At 33.1% G+C, this 20,980-nt stretch overlaps 2 protein-coding genes across 3 annotated transcripts in view; one reads left to right on the top strand and one right to left on the bottom strand.

Moving 5' to 3' along the window:
- CAH3 (Carbonic anhydrase 3) overlaps positions 1-20,980 on the top strand; it is a 64,808-nt gene that overhangs the window by 15,485 nt on the left and 28,343 nt on the right. The gene's annotated exons all lie outside the window — the stretch shown is intronic.
- Positions 12,485-20,118, bottom strand: LOC141399198 (putative carbonic anhydrase 3). 2 transcript variants are annotated; one of them, XM_073977458.1, is made up of 5 exons: positions 19,724-20,071; positions 19,518-19,670; positions 13,691-13,926; positions 13,129-13,630; positions 12,485-13,057 (listed from the first exon to the last, which is right to left on the bottom strand). In XM_073977458.1, the coding sequence occupies exons 1-4, from the start codon at positions 19,989-19,991 to the stop codon at positions 13,175-13,177; spliced, it is 1,113 nt and encodes a 370-aa protein (XP_073833559.1). In that variant the 5' UTR covers positions 19,992-20,071; the 3' UTR covers positions 12,485-13,057; positions 13,129-13,174. The 2 variants fall into 2 exon arrangements, with proteins under 2 accessions (XP_073833559.1, XP_073833558.1); XM_073977457.1 differs by having other exon boundaries at positions 13,048-13,630; positions 19,724-20,118.

Here is a 20,980-nt window from a genome sequence, read left to right on the forward strand (position 1 = left end):
TCAAACGTGATTTTTTTTAAAAACTTTTCTTCAAACGTAGATTTTTTAAAAAAATATTTTTTTTCAAACTTGGATTTTAAAAAAAAAAAAATTTTGTATCGTGGATTGTAAGAAATATTTTTCAAACCTGAATTTTGTAAGAAATATTTTTTTCAATAAACGTAATTTGTAAGAAATTGGTATTTTTCAAACGTGGATTTTTTAATATTTTTTTCAGACGTATATTTTTTAAAAAATATTGGATTATTTAAAAAAATAATGGATTATTTAAAACATATTTTTTAAACGTAGATTTTTGAAACAATTTTTTTAATAAACATGGATTTTAATAACAATATTTCAAACGTGCATTCTTTAAGAAACATTTTTTGCAATAAACTTAATTTGTTATGAAATACTTTTCAAACGTGGATTTTTTTAAAAAGAATATTTTTTCAAACGTTTTTTTTTTTCAAATATATTTTCTCAAACGTGATTTAAAAAGAAAAAAATAAACGTTGATTTTTTTAAATATTTATTCAAACGTGGATAATTTTAAAAAAATGTCAAAAGTGGATTTTTAAAAAATAATCTTTGAAGCATGGTTTGTAACAAAAAATCAATCTTGGCTTTTCTAAAAAATCATTTTTCAAACGTATTTTTTTTTAAATATTTTTTTCAAACTTTTTTTAAGTATTTTTTCAAGGGTGGTTTTTTAAAAAATATTTTTTGAAACGTAATTTTTTCAGAAAATATTTTTTCCAAAGTGGATTTTTTTCAGAAAATATTTTTTCAAACGTGGATTTTTTTAAAAAATATTTTTTCAAACTTGTTTTTTTAAATAGTATTTCTTAAATGTGAAGAAAAAATTAAACGTTGGTTTTTTTCTTTATTTTAAGTTTCTTTGACCTTTTTGAATCTTTTTGTATGATTTTTAAGACTTCGTCTTATCGGGCTATTAGGTCTACGTTTATCAATGAAAAATAAAGACTATTTATTCCATTTTTCTACCCGACGTTTCGTTGGGATTTTCCAACATCTTCAGGGGTAATTTTTTATTAATCTGGCAATTGTATGTATATTCGTTGTCGTTGCCAGATTAATAAAAAAATCCCAACGAAACGTCGGGTAGAAAAATGGAATAAATAGTCTTTATTTTTCATTGATAAACGTAGACCTAATAGCCCGATAAGACGAAGTCTTAAAAATCATACAAAAAGTTGATTTTTTTTTAAATATTTGTTCAAACTTGGACTTTTTAAAAATTATTTTTTTTCAAACATGGATTTTTAGGAAATATTTTTTCAAACGTGAATTTTTTAGGAAATATTGTTTTCAAACGTGGATTTTTTAAAAAATATTTTTTAAACGTTGTTTTCTTAAAAAACAATTTTTTCAAACGTGGATTTCTTAAAAAATATTTTTTCAAGGGTGGATTTCGGCATATCTTTCCTTTACCGACCCACCGCAGAAAATTATGAGAAAATTACCACAGATAGTGCTTTTTATGCCGATTCCAACGATGTATTTTTTTTTGTTGGGGAAATGTATACTTACAGAGATATAGGCCTCCGAAGTTCCGAAAATTCCCTTGTTTACTTGGGAAAAAATTTACGATTTAAAAAAAATTTGTTCGCGTAGCCGAAATTCGCTCCTGTCCATAGGAGAAAGTCATAAATCCCCGGCCGAAGGCCGGCTACTTAAGACAACTTGCGATTTAAAGGAAATTTTTGGATTTTTTTTTTCGAAGGGTCGGTAAAGGAAATTTGTTCCTGGATTTCTTAAAACATATTTTTTCAAACGTGGACTTCTTCGAAAATGTTTTAAATTAAATTAAAAAAAAAATCACTATAAGAAGACCTTATGGTATTCAAAAGCTTTAGTCCCTTAAAAGAAAACATGTTGTCTTCTATAAGAAGATCATTGGTATTTTCTATGAAGACCTTTTGATCTTCTCTGACAAGATCTTTTGTTCTTTCATAAGATGACCCCTTGATTTTCTCTAAGGGGACCTTTAATACTTTTATAGGACCTTTTGGTGTCCTCTAAGAATACTTATTTGTATTCTAGAAGAAGACATTAGACAATGAGTGTTAAAGAAATAAAATAAATAATAATCAGAGGGAGGCAACATTTCTGTAAATATTTGAAACTATAGGGCGACATAAATCATTAGTAATAAATTAAAAATATGCGATTCTGTCATTGTCGATAATGAATTACTATCAAAAATTCAATGCCACTCCATGACGACGATGATGATGAATTACCAAAGTAATAAAATTCCATGGAAAATTTGAACTGACCACTTTCTGATAAAATTGTTTTGGTGATTTTTTTCTTTTGATAAAAACACCTCACTTGAGTCAAACCAAGCAAGAAGTACATAGTCTAAGACCACGTCATTAATCACACTTTCTTTTGTTATCAAGATCTTACGTATTTTTTGCTGCAGTTAAGAACACTTAACATGAGTAAACCGTAAGTAGATAGGTATGTTATGTTACGCATGTTTCAGTAGTTAATCTACTCAGATAAGACCAAGGTAAACATGCTGCGGGCACGTAAACGCTCTTTAGGGGTGGTGTGCGAACACCCATCTTTATGCAAAATGAGGTGACAAGGTTCGAACGTTTTGGAATATTTACTCATGAACTTCATATGTCTTTCAAGTGTTGCAAAGAGTTCCAGGATAATATGCTTTTATTGATCTTCTAATATTGATCAATATTTTAAAACTATTAGTTTCAATACGTATGCAGGTTATATGTCTCCCTAACAGTCTAACTTTCTCTCGCAGCAACTTTAAAGAATAGAAAACAATGAATAATACGAAATGCCATCTACTATAAAAATGACAATACTAAAGTCAGCAAAGACAACCACCAGTATAATCAGACTTTCATGGCTTCGATAGGGCTATTGAAGCCATAATTTAACCAATTAGGTTATAACCTATTTTAAAAGGATATAGTCATGTCGAGGCCATATGTCGTGTTTGAATTCAAACTATATCCAATATCAAATATATGATGGTAATAACTTCTTTCTTCCGCAGCTTCCAAGAATATTTTTTTTTAACATTAAAATTTCCACAGTTCATAAGAAAAAAACTGTTTACAGATTGGCCATTACTTGTTTTTCACACACATCTTTTTTGTTTAACTTTCCGATGTTGGTACAAATATAACACACCCTTAACCCGAACACTTGAACACCAAAAGATAAGTTTGAACTGCAGATACCTGTTATGTTCTTATCACTCGCTACAACAAATATTCAACAAGCGATCAATTGTATATGGTATGATGCAATAAGATCCAAAGAGTCTTCTAGAAGACACATGAGAGTTAGGTGATACGCATTTTCAAACTGGGAAGAATGCAGCCCTGAGAATTGCAAAAATGTGTCTCCTTATGTCTTCGGTGGATCACATACATGAGGAGGCTAAGATCTTGACGGTGCGTCGTCACATCAAGATGTTGTCGATGCAGTATCTGCTTACGTACTATATATAAACCCATCCAGATCATCATCTAGTATAGGCATGTCAGGAAAAATTATTTCTTTAATAATCCAATTCTGAAAAAAATATTTCTTAAAAAATCCATGTTTGAAAAAAAAATATTTCATAAAAATTCACGTTTGGAACCAATATTTCTTTAAACATCCCCGTTTGAAAGAAATTTTCTTAAATTAGCCCGGTTGAAAAAATATTTTTTAAAAAATTCACGACTGAAAATATATTTTTTTAAGAAATTCACATTTAAAAAAAATAAAAAATTCACGTTTGAAAAAAAAGATATTTCATAAAAATCCACGTTAAAAAAATATTTCTTAAAAAATCCACGCTTGAAAAAAAATATTTCTTATAAAAATCAACGTTTATTGAAAAAAATTTTTTAAGTCGCCGATTAGTCAAAAAATATTTTTTAAAAAAATCACGTTCACATTTTATAAAAAAATAACGTTTATTGATAAAAATACATTTTAAAAAAATTCACGTTTATTGGTAAAAATACATTTTAAAAAAATTCACGTTTATTGGTAAAAATATTTAAAAAAAAGCGTGTTTATTTAAAACCAACTTTTTAAAAATTCCACGTTTATTGAAAAAATATTTTTTTTAAAAAAATTGCATTTATTGAAAAAATATTTCTTTTTAAAACCAACTTTTTTAAAAATTCCACGTTTATTGTTAAAAGTATTTTTTAAAAAATCCACGATGGCTGATAAAAATATTTTTTAAAAAATCCACGATGACTGATAAAAATATTTTTTAAAAAATCCACGATGATTGGTAAAAATATTTTTTAAAAAAATCAACGGTTATTGGTAAAAATATTTTTTTTAAAAATCCACGTTTAGGGAAACAACAAATCTAAGATTACTGAAAAAAAATCACGTTTATTCGCAAAAGCATTTTTTTTAAAAAAATCACGTTTATTGGCAAAAATACTTTTTTAAAAAAAATTCACGTTCATTGGTAAACTTGTTTTCAAAAAAATCATGTTTTTTGATTTTTTTAAAACCAACTTTTTTAAAAACTCCACGTTTATTGAAAACATATTTTTTAAAAAATTCGCGCTTATTGAAAAACTATTTTTTTAAAAATATTTTTTAAAAAATCCACGATGATTGCAAAAATATTTTTTAAAAAATCCACGATGATTGAAAAAATATTTCCTAAAAAATCCACGATTATTGAAAAAATATTTCTTAAAGAATCCACGATTATTGAAAAAATATTTCCTAAAAAATCCACGATTATTGAAAAATATTTCCTAAAAAATCCACGATTATTGAAAAAATATTTCCTAAAAAATCCACGATTATTGAAAAAATATTTCTTAAAAAATCCACGATTATTGAAAAAATATTTCTTATAGAATCCACGATTATTGAAAAAATATTTCTTAAAGAATCCACGATTATTGAAAAAATTTTTCTTAAAGAATCCACTATTATTGAAAAAATATTTCTTAAAAAAATCCACGATTATTGAAAAAATATTTTTTAAAAAATCCACGATTATTGAAAAAATATTTCTTAAAAAATCCACGATTATTGAAAAAATATTTCCTAAAAAATCCACGATTATTGAAAAAATATTTCCTAAAAAATCCACGATTATTGAAAAATATTTCATAACAAATCCACGATTATTGAAAAAATTTTTCTTAAAAAATCCACGATTATTAAAAAAATATTTCTTAAAAAATCCACGATTATTGAAAAAATATTTCTTAAAAAATCCACGATGATTGGTAAAAATATTTTTTAAAAAATCCACGATTATTGGTAAAAATTGTTTTTTTTTTTTTAAAAAATCCCCGATTATTGAAAAAGTATTTTTAAAAGAGTCTCGGATTATTGAAAAAGTATTTTTAAAAATCCACGATTATTGAAAAAATATTTCTTAAAAAATCCACGATTATTGAAATAATATTTCTTAAAAAATCCACGATTATTGAAAAAAATATTTCTTAAAAAATCCACGATAATTGAAAAAATATTTCTTAAAAAAATCCACGATTATTGAAAAAATATTTTTTAAAAAATCCACGATTATTGAAAAAAAATCATAAAAGAAACAACAACTATTGAAAAAAATCTTAAAAAATCCACGATTATTGAAAAAATATTTCTTAAAAAATCCACGATTATTGAAAAAATATTTCTTAAAAAATCCACGATTATTGAAAAAATATTTCTTAAAAAATCCACGATTATTGAAAAAATATTTCTTAAAAAATCCACGATTATTGAAAAAATATTTCTTAAAAAATCCACGATTATTGAAAAAATATTTCTTAAAAAATCCACGATTATTGAAAAAATATTTCTTAAAAAATCCACGATTATTGAAAAAATATTTCTTAAAAAATCCACGATTATTGAAAAAATATTTCTTAAAAAATCCACGATTATTGAAAAAATATTTCTTAAAAAATCCACGATTATTGAAAAAATATTTCTTAAAAAATCCACGATTATTGAAAAAATATTTCTTAAAAAATCCACGATTATTGAAAAAATATTTCTTAAAAAATCCACGATTATTGAAAAAATATTTCTTAAAAAATCCACGATTATTGAAAAAATATTTCTTAAAAAATCCACGATTATGGAAAAAATATTTCTTAAAAAATCCACGATTATTGAAAAAATATTTCTTAAAAAATCCACGATTATTGAAAAAATCGCGTTCAAAAAATATTTAAAAAAATCCTCCTTTGGAAAAAAATATGTTTTAAAAAATCCACAATTATTGAAAAAAATAATAATTTACGTTTAGAAATAAATATTTTTAAAAAATCCACGATTATTGAAAAAAATATTTTTAAAAAGTCCATGATTATTGAAAAAATATTTTTAATAAATCCACGATTATTGAAAAAAGTATTTTTAAAACGTCCATGATTATTAAAAAAATATTTTTAAAAAATCCACGATTATTGAAAAAAATATTTTTAAAAAATTCACGATTATTGAAAAAAATATTTTTAAAAAATTCACGATTATTGAAAAAAATATTTTTAAAAAATCCACGATTATTGAAAAAAATATTTTTTGAAAAATCCACTATTGAAAAAAAAAAAATATTTTTTAAAAATCCACGATTATTGAAAAAAATATTTTTTGAAAAATCCACTATTGAAAAAAAAAATATTTTTTAAAAATCCACGATTATTGAAAAAAGTATTTTTTAAAAAAATCCACATTTAAAAAATATTTAAAAAAATCCTCGTTTGAAAAAAAGATGTTTTAGAAAATTCACAATTATTGAAAATATATTTCTTAGAAAATCCACGTTTGAGAAAAAATTAATAAAAAATCCACGTTTGAAAAAAATTGAATAAATAATCCACGTTTCAAAAACCTTTCTTAAAAAATCCGCGTTTGAAAAATATTTTTTTATTTTAAATAATCTACCTTTTATGAAAATTTTAAATATATCCAATAAAAATCCACGTTTATGAAAAAATATTTTTTAAAAGAATTTAAATACGTATATTTTAAAAAATGAAAAAATTCGTTTTTTAACAAATATTTTATTATGAAAAAATATTTTTTTTAAAAACCCTGATTACAGGTTCATGAAAAATATTCCTCATTTTTGTTGCCTGGCGGTGGTGGAAAATATTTAAAAAAAAAAAAAAAAAACCTTTCACTGAATTTTCATGGTATTTTTAGGAATAGCTACTTCCTCTTTCTTCTTCCTCTTTTGTTCCGATATTAGAAGAAAACCTGTTGTTGTTCCAAAAATTAGGATTCTATATACATAAACCGAAGTCCAATAAATGATTACATAAATGGATAAGCATTGTTATGTTTTTTCAAATCAAATTCCTATACAATACTCTTTCCAATTGCAGCCAATTCTTGTCGCACGTGTATTCTGAACAAATGACTATCGAGTTGAGTTCAATTGACTTGTATGCAAATTAGTTTCAATCGATGTGTCACCTCCAGTGATTATGGGGCAGCGGACAATTATTGTTTGTCTATAAACATTTCTGACGTTTTACATTTGATTTGATTGAGTTGAGTTTAGAAAATGAAAATAAATTGTTGCGACAGTTGGGAACAATTCCGAATGGGTGGAAATGATGCACAATCGATTGGCGGCGGACCAACCTATTGTGAAATAAGTGAAATTGTTGAAATGCACAAAAATGTATCACATGTTTGCAATTGTTTTTTTCCGCTACGTGGGCGCTTACACTATGTCGCGGAGAGAATAAAATATTGGTGGGACCCAGGGGTTTTAGCAATAGACGTTAATGTTTGCGTCCGTTTGAACGAAGTTAGGCTATCGAACCTAATATCTTTTAAGAATACCCATTATTCTCCTATCGGAAACCCTATTGGTCTGTTCTGTAGCAGTTAGAAATGCATTTCTGTAGGGTACCTAATAATCAAATTCAAACAATTTTATTGTGGGGGGCAATCTTATAATTTCCCCTTACGACGTAACTGACAATTTGTCAATACTATTGCAAGGTGATGTAAGAGCATTGCATCCACCACAACCCACTCTCTCCATTGTTATGAATTAAGCGAGGGGGAGTTAGCTAGACATTGTCTGAAGTCATTCATTGTCTGACTTTAATGAGTGGACAGCAGAAATGTCGTTGTTGATTTTTGTTTTGTAACAATTATTTTATAGTTGGTGTTGTTGTTGTTGATGTATACAACAATATTTTACTATCTGTTGTAGAACTCACAAGTATTTTGTATATTTTTTTTAATTTTATTTGTATTTCTGTCGACATTTTACTCATCGTCATTTATCGTTGTCTAACTTCGCTCTCTTAAAAATTATTATTTGTGTTTTTTTTGTTATAGAATATTCTTTGCTTTTATCTTTTTACTACTTTTTTCTTCTACTCTGATCATGAAGATTAAACGCCAACGACAGCAATAACAGTAAATGACAAATATTTGTTCTAATTATGATTTTGTGTCTCCACCAACACCTCCTTCCTGCTTCCTCTTTCTCCAGTCTATTTATTATTATTTTTTAAAATTTTTTTTTATTGTCTTGACATGCGATCTATGGACTTAAATTTGATAATGAAATATTATTTTGTCTCTGTAGATATAACCGACGCTGGGGATATGTCAACAAACCACAAACATACACACACACACACTCCTTTTTCGCAATTGAAAAACAAAACGCAATTTCACTGAAAACTTGAGTAATATAAGATTTTTGGGGGGATATTAAATTTCTTATAGAATATTTTAAATTTTTCATTTCTTTTTCTCGTGTTATCCGTTCATAATCTACTTAATCTAAATAATAATAATAATTTATTTTCTTTTTTTCTTTTAGGTAAATTGAAGTAAATATTTGGTGAACAATTGGCCTGTTCTCGTACTTTATAAAGTGGTAAAAGTCGTAACAGTTGTAAAAGTCGTAAACGATTTTCATATAAATTTTGTGTACGGGAACGCAAAATGTGTAAAAGTGGTGAAAATTGTAAAAACTTTTTAGTTCTGGAACAGAGCTATTGTTTCAATTTTCATATTTGGTAAGACAATATATTGGTTGAATATCCAAGATAAAGTTAAATTAAATTTTAATTACATTTTTTCATTAAGTGCAGTTCAAGAGCTATTCGGGAATCGTGGTGGTCCTGATTACAATCATTTGATTTTTATCGTGAGCAAGTCATTACTTTCTAAGAAAAAGAACCACAAGCTATAAAAATCCCTACCGGAAACAACTAAAATAGCCGATGAGCATAATAGCTAACGGATTATGTACCCCATTTGGTAGGAACTTGGCAAATCGTAAAAAATCAATTGAGAATCAATATACATCAAGTTGCGCGAAGGTCTAAGTTGGACAAGTCCTTCGGGTGGTACCCCCTTGCAACATTTCAGCATTTTCGCTACAGCGCACTTTAAAGGGCTGTTCGCAGATCATCTTGAAATTTTAACTGAAAGTAGTTCTTGTGGTCCTGTTTACAATAAGCAAGCCCATACTTCCTGAAATAATGTTCACGGTGAGCCTTAAATATTTTAAATGGAAGGTGCTTACACCTCGGAAGTTTTTGCTGATTCTGAAACTACAATGCTCATAGATGAGAGATATCATGAAACAAAAAAAAAAAATCGCCGGAGGGATTTTAAAATAAATCGCGATTTAAGTTCACATTTTTAGGGGTTCTTTAGGTTTTCACGATTTTGCTTGGAAACCGCGAGTTCTATGTAAATTGCACTAAAGCAAATGTTGTAGCAGAGAAAATTCTCCACAAGATTGGCCTTTATGATATTTTCGCAGGTTTAACCGTTTTTGAGATATAGAAGTTCAAATTGAGGAAATTGAAATTGGGACAAGTCTTCCTTATAAAACATTGTAATGACTGCAATTTCCCAACTTAAACGTCTATATCTCAAAAATGGTAAACCTAAGAATGACTAAATCAGCCAATCTTATAGAGAATTTTCACAGCTACAAAATTGTCTTTAATCCCAATTTGGTATGACTTGCGATTTTCAAGCAAAATCTTGAAGACTTAAGATAAAAACCTAAAAATTTGAACTGAACTTCTATATCTCAAAAATGGTCAAATCTACGAAGAAACCTAAAGGTCAGTCTTGTAGAGAAATTTCACAGCTACAACATTTTCTTAAGACTCATTTCGATACGACTTGCGGTTTCCAAGCAAAATCGTGAAAACTTAAAAAACTCCTAAAATTGTGAATTTTGATCGCGATTTTTTTAAAAATCCCTCCGTCGATTTTTTCTGTTTCTTTATTTTTCTTATCTATGAACATTGCTGTTTTAGAATCCGCAAAAACATGCCATGTGTAAGCCGTTGTAATTAAAAGTTAGTTAAGGGGCGCTGTGCATGAAAAAAAATGTGAACTTAAATCGCGATTTATTTTAAAATCCCTCCGGCGATTTTTTTTGTTTCATGATATCTCTCATCTATGAGCATTGTAGTTTCAGAATCAGCAAAAACGTCCGAGATGTAAGCACCTTCCATTTAAAATATTTAAGGCTCACCGTGTGTTTATAAGCTCTAAAACCACATGTCGGCTCCAACTAAAATGACCGATGATCATCATAATTTTCGAATTGAGATTATAATTTAACCAAAACTTTGCAAATTGTAATATTTTTTTCCAAACCTTGCAAGAAGGTTGATTTCGGAACGCATCTTTGGGTATTTCCCCCCAAGTATGTTTGGACGAAATTCGTTTCAGACAATTTGGAGTCGATTTAGCCATGCCCGTTCGTCTGTCTTTTTGTTGTCTGTCCGGCTGGTGCGCACGATATCGAGAGTTATCGGATGAACCGATTCGAACCAATAATATTTTGTCCATACTTAGTTTAAGTTCGAAGATGGGTCATATCGATCCACACCTTCGGGTACCTCCCACACAAAAGTTCTCTCGAAGGAAGCAATCGATTTGGTCCAAACTTGGCACATTGTATTATTCCTTCCAGAAATAGATCAGATTCGAATATGGACTATATCGGTCCACTCCTTCGGTTGCCTCCCACACAAAATTCGTATAAAGTGAAGTTTAAGCGATCCTCTCGGATCGTTTTGAATTTTTTTTCAGTAGGTTGTCCTTGCAGCTTCCTTTACAACGATAGAATTTTTTCTTGCGCAAGTCCATACTTCTTGAGATATTGGCCTAAAAGCCCCAAAAAAACCCCTGACGAGACAAACCAAAATGTCAAACCCGCAAAATAATTCTCGCAGGGAGTTTTTGATTGCTGCAGACTTTGCAATCGTGGATTTTTTAAAAATATTTTTTAAGAAATATTCTTTCAATGACCGTGAACTTTTTAAGAAAAAATTTTCCAATAATCGTGGATTTTTTAAGAACATTTTTTCAATAGTTGTGGATTTTTTAAGAAATATGTTTTTCAATAATCGTGGATTTTTTAAGAAATATTTTTTCAATAATCGTGGATATTTTAAGAAATATTTTTTCAATAATCGTAGATTTTTTAAAAAATATTTTTTTCAAACGTAATTTTTTTAACAAATATTTTTTCAATAATCGTGGATTTTTTAGGAAATATTTTTTCAATAATCGTGGATTCTTTAATAATATTTTTTTTTTCAATAATCGTGGATTTTTTTAAGAAATATTTTTTCAATAATCGTGGATATTTTAAGAAATATTTTTTTCCATAATCGTGGATATTTTAAGAAATATTTTTCAATAATCGTGGATATTTTAAGAAATATTTTTTCAATAATCGTGGATTTTTTAAGAAATATTTTTTCAACAATCGTGGATTTTTTAAAAAATATTTTTTCAAACGTAAATTGTTTAAGAAAGATTTTTTTCAACAGTCGTGGATTTTTTTAAGAAAGATTCTTTCAATGACCTTGAATTTTTAAGATTTTTTTAATAATCGTGGATTTTTTAAGATTTTTTTCTTCAATAGTTGTGGATTTTTTAAGAAAAATTTTTTTTCTACAATAGTGGATATTTTATGAAATATTTTCTCAGAAGTGGATATTTTATTAATTTTTTTTCAAACGCGGATTTTTTAAGAGTAATTTTTTCAATAATTGTGGATTTTTAAAAAAAATATTTTTTTCAGTAATCGTGATTTTTCTAAGGAATATTTTTTCAATATTCGTTATTTTTTTAAGAAATATTTGTTCAATAATCGTGATTTTTTTAAGAAATATTTTTTCAATTTTATGAAATATTTTTTCAAACGTGGATTTTGAAAAATTTTTCTTAAATGGTTTTTTTTTTCAATAATCTTGCGTTTTTTAAGAAATATTTGCTCAATAATCGTGGATTTTTTAAGAAATATTTTGTCAATAATCGGTGGATATTTTATGAAATGTTTGTTCAATAATCGTGGATTTTTTAAGAAATATTTTTTCAATAATCTTGGATATTTTAAGAAATATTTTTTCAATAATTGTGGATATTTTAAGAAATATTTTTTCAATAATCGTGGATTTTTTAAAAAATATTTTTTCAAACATAATTTTTTAACAAATATTTTTTTCAATAATCGTGGATTTTTTAGGAAATATTTTTTCAATAATCGTGGATTTTTTAAGAAATATTTTTTCAATAATCGATTTAAAGTTATTTACTCGAAGACGTACAGAAGGTCTTCGAGTAAATAAGTGCATAAAAATGTAGGAATAACAAATCTGATCTCCTTGCTACTAGAACATATGGGATATAATAAATAATATGCTTATATACATTCTAGCTAATCGTAATCGTATCCGATTATATTATTGGTTCAATTTGATGCGGTTCTGGGGCAGATCTATGGTCCGGGGTTGTTCTATATTCCGAAACTTATGATTGAGGCTCGTAGATCGGCTGCCGTGGATGTACTAACCGTTTGTTGGCTCTCATTGTCAGCTTCATAAATTCGGATATTCCAATTGTCCCGATTCCTCACGGATAAATCGAGACGAGTGAACCAGTTTTAGATTTCCTGCTTATTTGTTACACCTTATCACCCAACCACGGATTGACCTATATCCAAGATTTTATGTACTATAAAGGGATTTTGGAAAATCGTCAGAAATAATATACCATTGCTCCGAATAAGCTATAAAAATATAAGACAATATATATTTCATAAAAACACAAAAGCAAAAAATAAATTCCATTAATAAGTACTCCCAACTAGATATTAGAAACAATCTCTTTACGCCCACCACCCCCCTTAATCCAAATATTCAAGATCCTCTCCATTACTTGTGCTAGCTACTGGCAACATCATATCCTCAGATTGTGATTGATTATGCTGTTGTTGTTGGCACAACAGGTCACATGCTTCGATGGGATTATATTGATTTAAATTCACAACTCTCGAGCCATTGAGATTTTGTACAGGTCGAGCGTTGTGAGTTATGCGAGATTTACCATTTGCACTTAGTAATTGACGAAATTCATGCAGCTGCCTTTCACCAATGGCCAATGCCTCGGGGAAAACAAACCATTCAACACCTTGATAACATGGTGGCGAAGTCAACGAACCAGCATAGCTATAGAAGCCACTGCGGAATTGATGACACAAATAGCTGAGGGGGAAGGGAGGAATTTCTATGCGAGTACCCGGCATCCGAATGCGGTGTAAATTTTGTACAATGGGTTCTAAATAGGGATTGTTGGAGGAGACCTACAAAGAAGTAATCATTGCTATTAAATTTGATAATTGTTTAAAATTTCAAATTCTTACATCGTAAAAATAAGCCACCATTAAGAGATCATAACTTGAGGTATATTCTGCTGCAGGTCCGGTACGATGCATAACTTGCAACTCCATGGGAAAATGACGATAATTCAGCATGTGTTCAGAACCTTCACCATTCGAGAGACTCCAACGAAAACATAACTCAACAAAGCTATAACTGGCCAGCAAATCAGCCCCGCTTAAGGTAGGGGTATTGCCCGTGAAATCAGCTCGTATTACAACTAAGAAGAGACAATCAGTAAGGATTTCAATAGTTTCAATAGAAGATAACGGATATCAGAAAGAGGGACATAAAGTAAAAAAAAAGAACCGGTTGACTTTTGCCTACAGCTAAATACCCTCTAAAAGTAAATAACAATATCAGGCCCCAATTTTTCTATGAACATATCCCGAATTTTGAAAAGAAATAGCATCTTTGTAGATAACAAATGTTTTGAAAGTTTGAAAATTTAAGAAGGGAATTTGTTGTTTTTGTAGTGGCATAGGCGATTGTGGTGTAGGTATTATAAACAAAGGGTCATTAGAACCTCAACTTACTCAACACAGTCTAACAGAATAAAATCCATAATCCTGTTTTTTTTTAACTTTTGGACCATTATCAAGGGAAGTATGGAAAAAATTATAGCGTTCTTATAGATACCACAAAGACTGTAGAAAATCCCTGAAATCGAATCATGATCACAAAAACAATCTGCTATTAAAATACAACACTATCCGAAAAGTGTCCCGCTATTAAAATTTCAACACGATTCGAGAAGTGGCTTTATACAAACTTGATTTAAGAGCGCATGAACTTTTGTGGAGAAGGTACCGGAAGGAATGTGAGTGTATATTACATCTTTGAAATTGATATATCTTTGGAAGAATTGATGTCCGCAGGGGGCGACCCAGAAGTCCCGGACCCTCGAATTGGAAAATTTTCAGACACATTTTTGACCATTTTGTTTCCAAAAGGTCATATTTGGTCTAGCGGAGGTATGGATTTGCCATTCGAAGTTCGTTATCAGACCAGGTCTGGCGTAAGGCTTCTGCGTCCTTGCCCATTTGCAAGTTAATTTTCCTGAGGAGGTACCGACCTTCTCAGTACTAGGCTTTTCCTCCTTGGCATTCTGATCTAGGACGCCTGAGTTGTTGTTGTAAGAGTGTTTTTGTTATGTTTATATGTTCGTTCCTCTGTTCAATCTGGCTCTGGGTCTATCTCCAGTTCCAGAAAAGTGGCTGCTTCGATGGGATGTAGCCATAGATCCACTGGAGTTAGATGGTTAGGTTTGGCGGGGCAGTTAAAAAGGTGTTGTGTGTCGTGCGGGCCCATGCCGCATACTGGGCATATGTCTTGCACGGCGCGATCGATTTCCGCCCAATACGAATTTAGGCGACTGCAATATCCCGAGCGTAGTTGAGCCAAAACTACTCTGGTTTGTCGTGGCCGCTGACGCTCCTTAGCTGCGATAGATGGAGGATGTACTCCGAGTACTTTATTTACACTACAATCGCTTAAGGCCTTGGCAACTGCGTCCGTGTGAATGCTATTCAATCCTGCTTGATATGCTTGTTGATCTAGGTGTTCTCTCCTGTATCGTTGGACCTCTCCCTCTAGAGCATGGATATCCTTCCTGATCTCCCTGAATGGGCCGGACCTACCCACAAGATGGTGATTGGGATGGCTCACACGATAACATCCAAGCAGGTACTGCAACGAAAGCATCTCATTGTGTTGCTTTACTGGAAGAATCTTTGCCTCCTCATGTAGATGGCCCACTGAAGATTTGAGGAGGCACCCTGTCGCTGTTCTCAGGGCGGCATTCTCGGGGACCAGACTGGAGCCGCATAGCTTACCACAGACCGACCTATCGCGTTATACGTGGCCAACAAGGTTTCTTTATCTGCACCCCAAGTGCTGGCGGCCAGGGACTTGAGGACCTTGTTCCTACTTTTCAACTTGTCGCAGATAGCTGTGGCGTGTGCGCACGACGTGAATGTAGTGTCGAATGTGACCCCTAAAATTTTAGGGCAGTTTGTGGTCGGAATTCTGCTACCGTCGACCACAACATTCAACTCACGTCCAAACTGCGCTGTCCATGTGGTGAACAGAGTGGCTGTAGATTTTGTGGCGGAAATCTGCATATTTCTCGAATGGAAAAAGGTGGTAAGATCGGTTAAATAGTTGTTCAGTCTCTCACAGATGTCATCAGGATAGGTACCCGACGCCAGGATCGTGCAATCATCCGCATACGTCACGATCTCAATGCCGTCTGGAGGGGGTGGAATACAGGAGAGGTAGAGGTTAAACAGTTCCGGAGATATCACCCCACCTTGGGGAACTCCCTGTTTCACTCTACGGGATTTGGACTTCTTATTCCTGAATTCCACGTACGACTGGCGTCCACACATATAGTTGACTATCCAACGTTTCAAGCTTGGCCGGAGGGTTGTCTGCTCAATGTTCTCAAACAGCGTGGAGTGCCTGACTGTATCAAAGGCTTTTGATAAGTTAAGCGCCACCATCACTGTTCTATCGCACGGCCGTCTCTGGTTGAGTCCTTTACAGATATATGTGGTAATGACGTGCAGCGCTGTTGTCGTGCTGTGTTGCTTACGGAATCCATGCTGATGATCGGCAACTTGATAGCTATTTCTGATACTGGGGAGGAGCTAGGCATCAAGTGTCTTTGCTACGGGCGCCCTGGCCATTTTCCAGACTTCGCGAAAAACGAGGGTGGCTAGCGACAAGTTGAAGACCTTGGTGAGATACTTGACTCCCGGCTCATCCAGCTGCTTCAACATTACCATGGAGATTCCATCAGGGCCCAACGCTTTGGATGATTTAGCGTTCCTGATGGCATTGGCAACATCATCCATTGTAAATTGTGGTGGTTCATCCTCGGCAGGAAGAGATCTGATGCGACGTAATACTCTTCTCTTCGCCCTGACACTCTCGGGATGCTCGACAAACTGTCGATTGAAATTACTTGCGCACCTCTTCGGGTCAGTCAACGTAACGTCGCCAAACGTGACTGAGGTCCTATCTTCCCTTCTTCCAGGGTTCGAGAGTGGCTTAGCCGTTGCCCACAATTCACCTATACCGGATCCACTGTTGCAGCTCTTCAGATGATTTAACCATTTGTTCCGCTTATGCTCGCCGACCAACCTGTTAACTTCCAGTGTCAGCTCCCTGACTCTGGGGACGCATGAGTAGGAGGTCGATGGCTTGACAGTCTGGTCTAATGAATGTAAAGATGTAAAGAAAATTGTTATCGGGCATCTAAGGCTTTTTGTGTCCTTGCCTTTGAACTTTGGAGGTAAATTTTCTTGAGAAGGTACCGGCTTTCTCGGTGCTGGGCTTTTTCTGTTTGGCTTTCTGGTCAAGAACGGCTGTGAAGGTGTTTATGGATTAATTGGCTGCCTTAGAAACCATCGTATTCTTGGCCGAATGTTGGGGCCATAGGAGGAGCGAACACCAATCAGTTTTTTTTTTTTGTGAGAAGATTAGTTCGACTTCTCAGCAGATGATTTTTTCTCTGTCGGCCCAACCACCGTCCTTTCAGTCGGAGAAACCATAGTCTTCTTGCAATAAGGGTGCGGGCCTTTGCTTTACTCTTGTTTTTCGGTCTTGAGTTTGCCTTAGCCCATCCCTAAAATATCACCTTTACGGATTTCGGTACCTTTCGAGTTTGGCTACGGCTTGAGGTAGCAAGCTTAATCTTCTTACCTTTGGTTTGAACAGGTACAGGTGTTGGGAGGAAGATAATATCTAGCTCGTCTAGGCACGTGAGGTTAAATTCATTCAAATTTCCTCATGAATTGACTGCCTGTGAAACCATAGTTTTCTTGGAAGAAGAATGTGGGCCTCCGGAGGTGTGAACACGCTTTACAGTTTTTTTTTTTTGCAGCGAAACTTGGTTCGCCTTCTCACAATACGATTTTTTTCCTAACAGCCTGTGGGCGTGTCTACAGAATGTCTGCTTTAACCCTGCCTTTCGGGTCTGAAATGGACTTAGGAGCAGATCCCATTGGCAGTTGATCACCTTTACGGAACTTGGTTGGCTTATGTGATGGGTTCTTTGGCCTTCTTCTTATCTTTAGGGTTCGGGTTCGGCTTTGAAACAGAACTATTGGAGTCTAGATGTTTGGGGCAGAAGGCTTCATCTTCTTTAATTTTTCATCTTCTTTAATTTTTCTCTCGACGTCACAGCTTCCTCGGAAGCTTTGGCTTGAGGAGCTACATGCTTTTGGAGAGAGATCCAATGGATACACGTAAAGTCACTTTTTTTTAATTTTCTCATGTACCTGATTATGCTTCCGAGGAAGAAGACTTTCTTTTTAGAATGCAAATACGGATGCCTGCCCACGAATTTGCCGAGATAGAGAAACAACTTTTACAGTGATTCGTATATCTGACGTCTTTGACAGTTCTGTCCATAGAGTCATTAATTGTATTTGGAGTCTCCTTGGATCCTCCACCACTAGTCTTTACTCATGAGTTCTTAGTTGGTATGTGTCAATATAGGACACCACGGGTGTCGTCGGCCAAGGTGAGATTGAGTAGCCCTTCTGTGAAGCAAGCCTTTCTACTTGTTTCCATCGTTCGCGTCAAAAAATTTAGAACGAAACTCGCATCGCGGCACGTGAGGGAAAATCTTTCAAAATTTCCTCACGTATCTGAGTTCACTTCTGATGATGAAAAACTCCTCGGATCTCTTCCTTTGCGAAGAGCACTCTAATTGTACAAGGTCAAGATCAGGTTGAGTAATATGTCCCCGGAAATATTTTTTCTGCTCTTTTGGAATAGGCCTTTCCTGTTAGTCGAGGAGTTCCATACTTTGTTTCTTCGGTCCTTTCTGTCATAGACTTGTTTGCATCGTTGACGGGAGACAACGTCGTGTCGTTAGTATCTTTAGTAGACTTGACCGGAATCACCGCGGTGCTCAGCTCGTTGCCGATAACATGTCCTCCGGGGATATGCCTTTGTTCTGCTCTTCTGGAACAAGTCTTTCCAGTTGGCCAGGGAGTTCCCCACTTTGTTTCTCTAAACTATCCTCAATAGTCTTTAGAGTCCCGTGTATATTGACCACGCCCATCATTCCGGACCTCTCTTCCATAGACTTGTTTGCACCAAACTTGGCACTATCGTTGTGCAAAGACATTGCCGGGTTGTTATCTATTTTGTCACTAATTTGTAATGCACTAAAGGATCCCCAGTATACAGGGGAAATTAGAGTAACCATCTCTTCGAGACTGCTTTCTTAATCGCAGCATGCAGAAGGATCCAAGAATCCCCAAAGTCCCCAAAGATATGTCGAATCAGCTCTGTCGGAGGTTGCTTCTTTCACAAGAATAATCTGCCGTTAATATTCCAAAACGATTCTCGAACAACAGTTAAACTGCTCGTAATGAAAACTGTTTGAAGTTTAGTTGGGGAGGGGTCATGTGTAGTCCACATACGAACACGATACAAGAGGTAGTTTACACTAGCCATATGACATTGGTATATGCGCTGAAATTCCATCCTTATACAATCGCTAATGTTTGCATTATTGGGGATTTTCCTTACGCCGTTTACTTTCTGCGTCCACAGAGAATGCCGAGAAATTACGTCTCCACATTGTCTGTGTGGGTAGATATGGAATGTTTTTATTTCGGTACATATGACATTGATGGCTTGTGTAAACTACCTCTAAGTTTCAAGGAAGTATTGCAAAGTACAAAGTTCAGATGAAATCGGTGGTTAGTTCTTTCGAGAGTTATCATGTTAACCAACCAGACAGACATGGATAATCGACTCCAAATTGTCTAAAAATGATTTTTGTCTTACCGGTTTGACCATTATTTTCCATTATTATGGCATTGGGCAAATCATCATAATGATTCCATGTTAGCATCTCTCGAATGGGGAATTTCTGAACATTTGCTTCAATTATATTTATGGGTGACTGGTTCTCACCCGAACATTGCCATGTATGGGGACCTCAACGGGAAACAACATTTAATATAAGGACCTTCAATTGTGTCTTGACTTACCTCTTTCGGCTCCATAATCGTAATGACTTAAAATTCTATTAGAAACTCCTGCACCATCACCGAAGAAAGATATACCGCCACAACTCCTCGATGCCATATTCCCCAATTCACAAAGAATTTTGGCTGTATGAATGTTGGAAATGAATAATACCGCTATCATAAGGCTTAGTATAAAGACCACCGCTGGATATTCCAAGGCTGTAATCAACAAATTGTAGATACTCCGAAATCCAAGGCCAATCAGGGAACATAGCGTGCATTCCACCATTTTTTGCAGGCAATTGCGAAGGCAAGGAAATCAAAAATATAAATTTTATTTTTTATTTTGTTTGATTGTTTTGAAGTTTCACTTGAAGTTTTTTTAGGGCAAAGCCTATAACCTTGCGTGTTGCGTGTGCGTTTAAAAAAAAACAAAATACATGTATTTCAATTTGAAACACGCAACACGCAAAGTTATAGATTTTGCCCTAATAGAGAAGTTAGAGAAATATTAGATTAGATCGAAAGTTTCTATAGAAGCACCCTTTAGAATCTACCGAAGCCCCCTTTAGAATCTACCGAAGCACCCTTTCTTGAAGAAAGGGTCTAACGAAGCACCCTTTCTTGAAGAAAGGGTCTAACGAAGCACCCTTTCTTGAAGAAAGGGTCTAACGAAGCACCCTTTCTTGAAGAAAGGGTCTAACGAAGCACCCTTTCTTGAAGAAAGGGTCTAACGAAGCACCCTTTCTTGAAGAAAGGGTCTAACGAAGCACCCTTTCTTGAAGAAAGGGTCTAACGAAGCACCCTTTCTTGAAGAAAGGGTCTAACGAAGCACCCTTTCTTGAAGAAAGGGTCTAACGAAGCACCCTTTCTTGAAGAAAGGGTCTAACGAAGCACCCTTTCTTGAAGAAAGGGTCTAACGAAGCACCCTTTCTTGAAGAAAGGGTCTAACGAAGCACCCTTTCTTGAAGAAAGGGTCTAACGAAGCACCCTTTCTTGAAGAAAGGGTCTAACGAAGCACCCTTTCTTGAAGAAAGGGTCTAACGAAGCACCCTTTCTTGAAGAAAGGGTCTAACGAAGCACCCTTTCTTGAAGAAAGGGTCTAACGAAGCACCCTTTCTTGAAGAAAGGGTCTAACGAAGCACCCTTTCTTGAAGAAAGGGTCTAACGAAGCACCCTTTCTTGAAGAAAGGGTCTAACGAAGCACCCTTTCTTGAAGAAAGGGTCTAACGAAGCACCCTTTCTTGAAGAAAGGGTCTAACGAAGCACCCTTTCTTG

The sequence above is a fragment of the Musca autumnalis genome, unplaced genomic scaffold, assembly GCF_047663935.1.
Source record: "Musca autumnalis isolate F117 unplaced genomic scaffold, ASM4766393v1 scaffold_3, whole genome shotgun sequence".
NCBI classification, from domain to species: Eukaryota; Metazoa; Arthropoda; class Insecta; order Diptera; family Muscidae; genus Musca; species Musca autumnalis.